Source organism: Micromys minutus (assembly GCF_963924665.1).
Source record: "Micromys minutus genome assembly, chromosome: 1".
Classification (NCBI taxonomy): Eukaryota; Metazoa; Chordata; class Mammalia; order Rodentia; family Muridae; genus Micromys; species Micromys minutus.
The window spans coordinates 151,725,867-151,738,196 of NC_137969.1; the positions used below are offsets into that span (position 1 = coordinate 151,725,867).

Below are 12,330 nucleotides of genomic sequence, written 5' to 3' on the forward strand. Positions count from 1 at the left end.
CTTTATTAAGCAAACAAGTACCTAGGCTAACCTATTAAAGTTTAAACTCACTAAACGAAACTAAGCCTAATACTGAACATGCTGGTGTCCCTGGGGACCTGGGCAAGTGCCATGAGAAACTGGAAGGAAGATCAGGGTAAAGACACTATTAGAGAAAAAATGAGGAGGGGGGTATGTTCTATGGAGGTGTGGTGAAGTTTGGGGGTAAGGGGGTGGTGCCTCTGCCAACCCATGCTGAGGCATCTCTTCCGCCTGAGGGACCAGCAGAGTTTCTCAATCACAGCACCAATGAAATGAAAGAGATGCCCGGGTTTCAGCACCAAAGTTAGAAAAAAGATGAAGAGAGTGGGGGTGGGGGTGAGGGAATATGCTCCATGGAGCTGCAGTGAGTCATGGGGGCAAGGGGGATATTTGGGAGACCCTTCACCCTGAGGGACCGGCCACACAACAGTATAGTATATTTATTTATATAAACATTTTTATATTTGTTTATAAACATATTTATATAAATTTATATTTATAAACATATTTATATAAATATATTTATTTATACAGAGTTTATTTAGGGCATGGGGAGGGGAGTTAAGATGATAGAAGGGGCAGAGAGAGAGAAGAGGAAACTAGAAGAGAAGTAAAGGCCAGCTATGAGCACGTGGAGAGAAATGGGAATGGGGAGAGGAGGGGTAAGGGGGGAGGGCAAGGGGGAGGGCAAGGGGGAGAGACCAAGGGAGCAGGAGGGCAAGAAGGCAAGAGAGAGAAGAGGGTGCAAGCAGCTCCCTTTCTAGTGTCAGGTCACTGGGGTGAACCAGACCTGGCTATTGCCAGGTAACTGTGGGGTGGGGTTTACAGATTCCCAACAGACACTTTTGTCACTGGTTTTCTTTAAAAAAAAAATAAAAAAACAAAACAGTCTACCAGGAGGGCAAAGTCCTTTAGCATCAGAACCTGGGACCCAGAAGCCTTACCAATCTAGGCTTAGCCACTGGACCTCAAGATGCCAATTAGACAAATAATAAGCAATTCATTTGATATGGTCATATTGGGAAGAGGGACTGTTGTTTTATATAAGCCAGGGATATGTTTTGGTGGAGGTTCAGTATGGTGTGAGGGAAGTGGGTACATCTCTGGGCCCATGCTGAGGCATCTGTTCCCCCTGAGGTACCAGCCATGAGATATAGAATAGAGTTAACGTAGGGCATAGAGAGAGGAGTTGAGGGGGTAGGGGAGAGAGAGTAGAGGCCAGTCATGAACACTCATGTTAATGAGTTAAGGTGTAGAAAATCAACTGAAACTGGCCCTCTGGGAAGAATTGAATTGTTTCTCTTGGTTTCCAGGAAGATCCGATCAAACGCTTAATTTCAGCATTGTAGAGTGGAGAGAGTTAGGAGAATAGGGAGAGAAGGAGCAGAGAGGGAAGAGGGGAAGAAAGCAAGAGAGGTAGGGTCAAGCAGCCCCCTTTATACTGAGTCAGCCACACCTGGCTGTTGCCAAGTAACTGTGGGGCAGAGCCTAGAAGGAATGCCAACAGGGACAAATAAAGCGCTACAGCTGGATTCTACCTACATGGTCTTCTTCTGAATTCAGACACTCCAGGTTTATGCTGAAATAGAGCAAGCATGATCCATGACCAAGACATCTTTGTTGATGTGTGGTTTGGCCCGGCTTTGACCCATCCTTGTCTCAGATCCAGTCTCTTTTGCAAGGTGGCCGAGAAGCTGTCAGAATTGTGGGAACTCTTTCTGAGGGAGAGACGCCCTCCTCTCGCTGGTCTGGGACTTCAGCTTGATGTCTTCAGGCATGAGACTGATGGAAGCTCCAGTGCCCTGGGGACCATTGCTTCATGCCAAAGCTTGAGGGATAAAGGGAGGGGAACATGGGACTCTTTAGAATGTCCTCATTTCTGCCAAGATGTTACACCATGACCAAGGCTGTAGCCAGAACAGCTTTTAAAAACACTCCTCATCCAACCCAAGGAATTCGTCATGTCAAAGACTAAAATTATAGTTTCAGTTAAGGATCCTCAATATCACTGTTTTAGACTCTAAAACCAGGTAACACATAATTGTGCAAAATGGAGTATATTTTCCAAAGAATTTGTGGCAGAGGTTGATTTTATAGCCAGGGAGAAGCCTAAGCAATGGCAGATTGGTTCCTCCCTGAGCATGGGGAGAAAAATAGTAAAATTGCCAGGCATGATGACATGTGCTTATAATTTCAACACTTGGGAAGGTGAGGCAGGAGGATTAGGAGTTCAAGACCATCTTTGGCTACATCGTGAGATCCTGTCTAAACAGAAATGACAAAGAACCGATAGTGTGGGTTCCTTCACCTTTCCTGCTGATGAGTTACGGTGTAGGTAACACATTGAAACTGGTCATTTGGGAAGAATTTGGTTGTTTCTACTGGTTCCCTGGAGGGTCCAATCAAAAGCTTAATTTCAGCATTAAGTAGAGCATTAGTATGGGTGATTGCTTTCCGATGTTTAATCTGTGTGCTGGGGTCTTGTGCAGCAGCTAAAACCATAACAGTGTTCCTGTAACCTCCAGCTAGCAGTCACTTCCTCCTTGGATGTAACCATATCCTGGGTTGGCAGAGTCAGAGGCTTTTTGACAGCCTTCAAAGCCCTGCTGCAGACACAGTACAAACCCATTTGTCCTTTCTTTACCTTCCTGACAAAATCCAAATTAGTAAGTGCATGCTTATACTGTCACTTTATCTGCAGAAGGTGCCAAAAGCAACCGTTTCCATTAAAGAGAAAGATAGGAAGACCTACTGGTCAGATTTCCTGTATATTTGGCTTGAAAGTACATCACCAAAGTCGAACCAACAAACCAATTTACCAACTTTAACTTCCCATCGATCTACCATTTGTCTCCAAGAAAGAAAAGGGAAGTTAATATCACAGCTGGAGGGGGCTGGGAGAAGACTGCTCTCGGACAGGAAGGGTGTTACATCCTGTTTGTGAGCTGCCAGTCATTAGACTTTCCAGGGCTTCCTTCTCTGTTGACTTCTTTTCCTTCTAGACTTCTCTTCCCATACACTGACATTGCCATCTTCTGTTTCAGCTCTGGGGCATAATCAAACAAGGCTACAAATGCAAAGGTAAGTATCTGGGTGCAATGGATATTTTGGGTAGGAACTAAATCGGTCTGATTAAACATAAATCATCTTGGCCTTGTTGAGAACTTTGGTCTCTTGGGACAACAGAAGCTGAAGAGTGAATGTGTACCACCGCCCCCCCCCCAAAAAAAGGCCCCAAGCTTCCCAGATTCATTCCTGAAATTCAGATGGGGGCAGGCAAGGCTAGGCAGCTCCTCTGCCACTCTGGAGGCTGGGGCAGACACACATTTCACACTCATTTGTGCCAATTTTGGTTCTTTTTAGACTGTGGAGCCAACTGTCACAAACAGTGCAAAGACCTCTTGGTTCTGGCCTGCAGGAGACTTGCCAGGGCACCCTCCTTGAGCAGCAATCCTGGGTCACTGCCTGAAAGCCCAGCCTTGCCCCCAGGTAATGCTCTCTGCGGTTCACAAACCTTCAGTGTTTTCCTAAGCACCTCCCCATACCTGCCCTTGATCTGTGTTCTGAGTCTGCTTAGGGTCTGAATCATACAAAACAGTAGATGACTCTGGATGCTAACCCCTTTACTCTGTTCTTTTTGATCTCACTCACATGCAGTTCACCTGCTGCTAGTTTAATTCTAGCCCTAGTCTGTTCCTCAGGGACCTTGCATATCAGATTACTGGCGTCTGTATTAACAGGGATGGTTTGCTCCCGAACAGACCAACATCAAATAATAATCACTCTTTTTTCTCTTCTAGTGCAGGATGAGGTGTTTGAGTTTCCTGGCGTCACAGCTGGACACCGAGACCTGGACAGCAGAGCCATTACTCTGGTCACAGGATCTTCCCGTAAGATCTCTGTGAGGCTGCAGAGAGCCACCACCAGTCAAGCCACCCAGACTGAACCTGTGTGGTCAGAGGCTGTCTGGGGAGACTCGGGATCCCATACCTTCCCCAAAATGAAATCCAAATTCCATGACAAAGCAGCAAAGGACAAAGGCTTTGCCAAGTGGGAAAATGAGAAGCCCAGTGTACAAGCTGGTGTGGATGTTGTAGATCAAGGCACTGCATTTGAAGCTGACCAGGATGATGGGCAAGATGAAGCCAAACAGGGTGGTGAGGTCAGTGCTGTGAATCCATGACTACCCTTAGGAGGCCGAGGGTACTGATATGGGCAGATAGCCCTGGAAATAGTCTCATGACTTCAAAAGCACTACGATTGGAAGCCAAGATGTATTCCTTTTAAAGTTACTACTGGCTAGATATATGATGATTTCTTGCCCCTCCCATGTTTCCCCATCATAAACTCCACAGAAAATTCTGAGATGTAATGAGGTCATGTCTGTGTTGCAGTAATATACAAGGGACCTTAACTGCTGCATGTATTTACATGGTAGTGTAGTACAGGGCTGCAAGCAGTTTGGAACATTAACTTATCTTTCTGGTCACTGCTATTTTTCTTTCTCTTGCTTTTGTTTTTATTTTTTTTTTTTTTGAGATGGAGTCACACAATGTTGCCCTGGGCTAGCCTCCAACTCCTGGGCTAGCCTCCAACTCCTGGGCTCAAGGGATCCAAGTATCAAGACTACAGGCTCAGGCCACACCTGGTTGGCTCTCTATGATCTTTTAATTCTCTCCTAAATATGGAAGCTATGAGGTGCTCATCTTTTGAGGTCTTCCCTTATATTTATTTGGAAAGTGGCATTTTACTAACATACTGCTTTTGTTAATGGAGACCCAACTCTTCAGCAGGTTCTGGTTTGTGTTACAGGATGGCTGAGGCCAAGCTGGAGAAACCGAAGATAATCAAGTCGGCTTTGGGGAGGAGAGAGAAGAGGAGCTCTGATAGGCACTGTCCATCTCAGAAGCAGTCTGAAAAAAAGATTTGAATACACTCACGGCCTCCAGTCATCCTGGGATCCCCATGACTGGACTACAGGATAGAGAATCTACCCTGATTCTGAACTATTTATTTCCTGTACTCTGCCCCTACTGAGGTGCCATGAAAACTAGTTACGTAGTTGGCAGCTTCTCACACCTCTAAAGCCATTTGTACCCAGGGGAATGAACGCTTTGGTGCATGTGCATGATACCCATTTTCTCTAAAATCAAACTTAGCTCTTTGGGACAATATTATTTTTATAAAGTATGTGCATGTTTGTAGGGGTGTCTCCTAAGAAATTGAGCTTGAGCTCCTTTGTGTGCCTTTTAGATGGGACTAGGACCTGAAGTTTTACTGAGGGACAAAGACATTCTTTAGATTCTGGAAGGCAGTGAACACTCTGCTGATGATGTATTGAGTGCTTATAGTGTCCTACCATATAGTGGCTGTGCTGGGTAATGCCCTGTGTGTGTGAGAGAGAGAGACACACCTAGGTCTTACCAATTCTCGATCACTAAGGGAAATCATACCCCCAAAGTTCCCCTAATACTCTTGCTAGATATGCATATACCTCACTACCTAATTGGGTTCCCCAATCTTTATGAAAATTCCCAAAATAGAATGTTAATTAAGAAATCAAATCTAGTTCTGAGGGATAAAATTTAGTAGAAAAACCTACCGACTTACTAGGTGGAAAAAAAGAAAAAAGAAAAAAATAATAAACCACCAACTAGTTTGGAAGCTAAAAGGAATCCTATAATTTTTTATTTTAGATAATTTCTGGATGCAAAAGGTAACTTAATTCTTCCCTAATAAATTCCCATCCACGGTTAAAAAATATTCACGAAAAAGAAAATCATCATAAACCTCAACTATGGATTGAAATTCCATTTATACCTTTAAAATATTAATAATTTAAATGTCTTTCTTTGGGTGTATATCTTATGAAATAGATTCATGATGCTCAGAAACAGACACTGCCAGGCTGGTGTTTCAATACCTATAATTATTGCACTCGGGATGTGAGGTAGGAGGACCCCATGTCTGAGGTCAACCTGGACAATTTAGTAAGAATTTAAGAAAAATGTAGGAGCTGGAGAGATGGCTCAGCAGCTTAGAGCACTGTCTGCTTTTCCAGAGGTCCTGAGTTCATTCCTCAGGAACCACATAATGACTCATAACCATCTGCAATGGGATCTGATGCCCTCTTGTGGTATGTCTGAAACAGCTAGTATACTCATATACATATGATAAATAAATCTTTAAAAAGTAATAATAAAAACAAAGGAAAACCTGAGGTAATTGAGTCTATCATTGAGGGGACCATCTCATATCAAATGACCACTTAGGAAATATTCCATAGGTACCAAGTCCACATTTGAGAGCTAATGTGTGTATCCCATGTAAAACAGATTGTGGTTTTATTTGTGAAAGTCACTTCTATATAGCTCATCTGATAATTCTGCTCTGGCCCTTAGAAACTGAGAGCAGGATACACTGTTAAGTAGTTCCAGTGTCTTAAGACAACCTTGGTAGAGGTGACATAATGTGCCTGGTCCTTTCTGGAATGGGGCATGGCTCAGATTGGAGATACTGAAGAATAAGTGATGTCTCTAATCGAAGGAGCTGTGATTCGTCTATGAGAACTCACTTCAGCGTTGGTCTCAGGCACTGCAGTTGGATCTGTATATATATACTGTCTGTTACTGTTCATAAATACAGCAGAGCACATGTTAACTAATCCAGAACGGAGACTGGCAAATCAAGTACAGGCAAACCCTCTGACAATATCCAGAAAGAAACCTGTTAAGGAATGTTGGAGTTCTTGCATTTCTTTTCAAAAGAGTTACCTAACCTGTCATTTGGTTTAGACCTTTATGAGTTTTCATATATAGAAGGAATTTTGTATCTTTGGTCTTCCTGTGATAAGGGAAAAAATGTATCTTCAATGAAAAATAAAAAAGAAATACAATGTGTAGTCATGTATGTCGATAGCATGTGCATGCCTGTGGATCATATGCATGTACAAACTCAACTGTTACTAGTCTGCTGAAGAGAAATTTTAGCCCATAATGAAGATGCCTTACAATTTTGATCATACCACTATCAACCCATGGTGACTTTAATAGTGACTTTAATGATTTCATCAACTTTCCAGAACTAGTAAAATAGACAAGCCCATGACAAACCACAATTATTTTTTGCATCCTCTCAACCTGTTCTGTAGTACATTGTCACCTTGACTTTCTCTTTCTTTTTTAAAGAAAACCCTTATGTGTATGGATGTTTTTTTACCTGCATATACTCAAGTGCACCACATGCATGCAGTTCCCTGGAAGGCCAACTGAGGGCGTTGGATCTCCTGGAATTGGAGTTACAGACAGTTGTTAGCTGCCATGTAGGTGCTGGGAATCAAACCTGGTTCTTTTGGAAGTGTAGCCAGTGCTCTTAACCCCGAGTCATCTCTCCAGCCTCACTTTCATCTTCTTGAAAGAGGGGGTCACTCTATGTGTAACTAGGGAGACAGGACCTCACTTCGTAGTGAAGGATGGCTGATAACTTTCTAGGTAAGCCAGGCACGCTTCACATTTGAGAATCCTGCACCATGCCCTGCCACTTTCTCCTTTAAAGGGAAGGGCAAAGTCAAAGTCTTCATGATGAGTTAGGCAGGGCAGGGTGCATTAGCTTTTCCCCTGGATTCTTCATTGATCTGCTTAAAGCAGAGCAGCTGCAATTGGCCTTTGGGAACGCTTGTTGAAGGTGTGCGTCCTTAACAGTGTCTCAGAGTCCCACAATAACAGGCTTTGAATGGTCTAAGAGCTTTGCTACTTGAAAACAATGAAGGCAGCCTCCTGTGGGTGGAAGCACCAGACTGTTAACTGGTGGCAGAGAATTACAGTATGACTGTCAAAAGTTAAGACAGCAAGATTCTGGATTGACCAAGATAAATCTTACCAAATTGTATTTCTAAAGCATACCTTTTGGAGTACAACTTACACTGGATTTCTGCCCTATCTCCCCTTTCTGTAGTCATGGGATCACATCAGCTATATCTAGAAGAGCCTCCGTTTCTTCATGTTAAAAACAAAAACCAAGACAGCAACAACAAGTAACATTTCATCTACTGGCAGTGGTGGTGCACACCTTAAATCCCAGCACTCAGCAGGCGGAGGCAGACAGATCTCTGGTTGAGGCCAGCCTGGTCTACAGAGCTACTTCTAGGTCAGCAAGAACTACAGACAAACCTGGTCTACAAAAACAAAAACACAAGCCAAAACAAACAAACAAACAAAATCCCAAACCCAAAACAAACAAACAAAAAAAAAAAAACCCAAAACCAAACCAACAACAAAAGACATTTTAGAACTTCCAACTACTTAAGAGAACCATTATTTAATTAAAATCTCTGTCAAAAGTTACTTTAAAAAGAAACATAAATGAAAATGCCCAAAAGACGTTTTTTTATTCTGGGTACTGTCATATGAAGATGAATTCTATTTTTTGTTGCTCTTTTTTCTTCTAACAGTCTATTCTTCCTGTTTAAAATGAGGTGCTTAAGACAAGGAACTGGATGGTAAAATATAAATTAGAGAAAAATCTATATATTGCACATATGTAAATAGTCCAAAGCATAAATCTGTTTAAAAAGCTAAGAGAATCTAACAGTGAGGTAGGAACATTGACAGCTGGGTTAGGTTTTGGAATAATGGGGTGTAAACACAGAAGAGTATTTCATTTCAAGACTGCTTTCATTCCTGACTGCACCAGGCTGAGCTGGGTAAAACTAGAGAGCACTTGGAGAGCTCAGATGAAAACAGTTCCTGCACATTGTCCTCTAGTGTCAGCCACACTGGAACTGTGTCTCCTGAGAACGTGTCGGAGATCCTCTGGGGGAACACAGGGAAATCATCACTCGGTCATTTTGATGAACAACTGGTCTAAAAACTTCAAAAATAAAGCATAACTAAATTAGTGGGGAAAAAGGGGGAGCTGCAGTTCTGACCAAATGCTATACCCAAAAGCAATGTAAGGGACCATGGTTATATTCTGGGTCAAGCATTAACTAAATCAGGCTTTCTATGGTAGCTAGGAAAATTTAGATGTAAACTAAATGTACCATAAAAGAGTGAATCCTAATCTACCTCAGTTTGATAATGACTTTACAGTTATGTGGGAGACAAATTTTAGGAGACTTCCGTGGACTGCTTAGGGAAGAAGTATCACCATCGGCAAGCTGTCACTTTCCCATACTTAAGACTACCTACCATGTAGCTGGGTATACCTGGTTGCAAAGTTCTTTTAGATGGTCTTTAAAAGACAAACAAACAAATAAACAAAACCAAAAACACACTTCAATAAAGCAATATGGCAAGATTTTAAAATGTTGATTCTGGATAAAGCATTTAAAAACTTTTCTGTACATTTCTAGCTCTAAACAGTTTCAGGAAAGAGACACATTTATCTTTACTGTAAATCAGTTTTAAAGGTGCAATGAGCACAAACCAAAAAACGGCGATATCTTCAATCATTAACCCAGAGGAGGAGATGATGGCCACTCAGGTACTGATCAGAGGGACTTGCAGGAGGACATGGGCAAGAGGAGAAGTTTCTGTGGTAGACATGGACTCAGTGCTTGTCATTTAACAAGCCAACAAACAACAGACATTACTAATCTGTCTCCTTTGTACTTTGGATAAAAACTCAAAATTAAAACAGCACGAGAACCCCGGTGTACTAGAATTCACGCTGTTGGCTGGGGAAACAAACATCTGGCATCTCATGAAAACAAAAGGCTATGAAGCATAGAAAAATGGTTCCTCAAATTTCTCCACGAAGTTACACAGCTTTAATGGATCCTTGACCCCAACACACTGTATCACTAATAAACATTTATTGCTGCTTCAATGTGCCAAGTTTTAGGGTATTTTTTGCTACACTGTCCAACAAGGCAAATATAACGCCTTTGGAATTATCCTGTTCACCAGAGAAGCATATATCTCGGGCAGGTATTTATGATACCCCAACCCACAGTAAACAGAAGTCAAAAACAGGAATCTGTAACAGATGTATTTTTACTTTCACTTGTCATATCACCAACACATAAGGCACTAGACCCATCCCACCTGAGGCAGCAGCTATTAGCGCTGGTGCCAGGGATTCAGCTCAGCCATAACCATGCAAAGCGACTACTTTGCCATAAGCTATATTTCAGCTTTGTATTTCAGATGATTATAAAACAGAAACACAAGTCCTCAAGATTCTCGAAATACTTAAGGGATTCTACAACATGAACCAATAAGGAGTCTCCACTCTGTAATTTATTTCCTTGTTTTTTGAAGTGCTTACTACAAAGTTGCTTAAGTTCAGCAACTTTATTGTGGAAAAAAAATCTCTAGACCCTCAAAGCATTCCAGACCAAACAGTGCAGAATGTTCCTGACTAACAACACAAGTGCAGGTCATATTTACAACTAGAGACAAGACTGTCACAGGGAGTCTTGGCTGGCTGGAGACCCTTGCCTTTCAGAGATGATCTGAGCAGCTGCAAACTGTAACTGGGTAAGATTTGCTGCGTTCTAAGGGTGTTCTTTAAGTTACAGTGTATTTATGTGTCAGGCTAGGATATAGTGTACTGAGGAAGGAGGCTGCTCTGGACTGTGTATCACCCATGTACAGTGACAGGTTTAGAGCAAGCGTAATATTCTTAATAAATGGTAATAACTGTATTTCCCAGAAAACCTAGACTTGCATGTCAGTTTTCTTGGTTTTCCTCCTACCCCGACTCTCTTTTACCTGTCCCATAAACCACAATGACCTCAGGATTACATATCTGATACCTTTCCCCTATACTCTAACAGGATTCAGTAGTGACTCATAATTCGCCAGTGCAAATTCCTTGAATCATTGTTCCAGCTAATCCCAAGCTTAAACATTTTCTTGAGATTTCAGATAAAACACACCCCAGGATATTATTTTTTCTTATATTTTTATTACAATAAATAATTGAGACAGAGGGAGACCCTCCCTACCTTGGGCCACTCAGCAGGTGTTAAGTACATCCTTAAGATACTGTTAAAATGTGTCAATCATTATTGCTAATGATATGATTAATGCAAGCATTCCTTCTGGTAGCCATTTTCCTGGGTGAATGGGGAAATTTAACCACTTTGTTGGCAGCTGTTGGACTCTTTGATGTCATGAATTCGTTGAACAAAGTAACGGTCAGCTGAACAGCTAGCCTGTTAGAGCTTGTTGTTTTGAATACTGCACAGAAGCTTTGAGGAAACTGCTTGCTCCAGCTTTTTCCTATCACACACCTTGGAGAACGCTAAGTGGCTGGAACCATCGTCCTGGGGCCCAGGCTTTCTGGTAAGCCTGTGACTAGTGCAAAGGCAACCATGTCATGATTGATACAAGCATTTTTTAACAGGCCCTGTGGAAAAGGTTCTCAGCTAGTAGGCTAGGAAGACACATTCCTGTGCTCCTTCTCCCGATGCAGCAACAAAAGGCTCAACAAAAGGCTCCTTATGATCACTAACTTCAGTGGAACGATCTAAGTTGCCATCGTGAAGAAAGAAGCATAAGACCAGCCAGTAGTACATCTAGCCATGGAAACAGCTTCTCAGCCTCAGGGGCAGAGGCAAGGCTGAGTCTGTCAGGTGACTGACAGCAGCAAAGAAAACAGTAAGAATGGCAAAAATAGTTCCTAGCCCAGGCTGAAGGACTGAAGGTTGTGAAGAGTCAGAGAAAAAGCAGGTCCTGGTTACCAGTCTAGGGCTCACAGTCACCCCAGGGCCAGGAGCTGCTCTTAAAGGGGGAGGGATCCTGATAACAGGGCTCCATCCAGAGTGGGCAATGCCAGCTGTTGCCAAGGGCTACACATTTGCCCTGGAGGTGCCACCTGCTTCTGTTCCCATTTGCCTGGTGCAGGTGCTCACCACAGCATTCATCATTAAACAGGAGACACACAGAAGCATCCTGTCAGGCAAAGCAACAAGTGGCTACATCGAGTATATTTTCTTACTTAAAAACTGCATTTTGCCATCTAATTATTGCCCAAATATGTACCGTTTCCATTACATAAGCTTCTTGTACCACATCTCATTTGTTTCTGCTTCATTCAGTTCCCTCACCCCTAAACCCAGTCCACATTCTAGTCCATGAATTAAATTACACAGGTTCCAAACTGGTACACAGCTGTCTTTATTGCTGTGTCATTCATTGAATAAGAGGAGTATTTCTAACTATAATCATGCTAATGAGTAATAAAACAAGGAGCTCAGGGAGAAGTCTCACAGAGCACTGTATCTGGTGACGAGCACAGCATGAATATATTCTTAGGTAAACTCAAGATACTTTTATAAGGCAGGAGGACATGGTGTATGCC

At 42.4% G+C, this 12,330-nt stretch overlaps 1 protein-coding gene across 3 annotated transcripts in view; it reads left to right on the forward strand.

Annotated features, from left to right (window-relative positions):
- Nucleotides 1–6,916, forward strand: part of RASGRP3 (RAS guanyl releasing protein 3) — a 101,096-nt gene extending 94,180 nt beyond the window's left edge. For all 3 annotated transcript variants that reach the window (XM_080919235.1, XM_080919236.1, XM_080919237.1), the window contains 4 exons: nucleotides 3,066–3,102; nucleotides 3,385–3,510; nucleotides 3,822–4,183; nucleotides 4,834–6,916. In XM_080919235.1, the coding sequence (XP_080775361.1) occupies nucleotides 3,066–3,102; nucleotides 3,385–3,510; nucleotides 3,822–4,183; nucleotides 4,834–4,842 (534 nt within the window). In that variant the 3' untranslated portion in view covers nucleotides 4,843–6,916. The remainder of the gene's footprint in view (nucleotides 1–3,065; nucleotides 3,103–3,384; nucleotides 3,511–3,821; nucleotides 4,184–4,833) is intronic.
- Nucleotides 6,917–12,330: the final 5,414 nt, after the last annotated feature.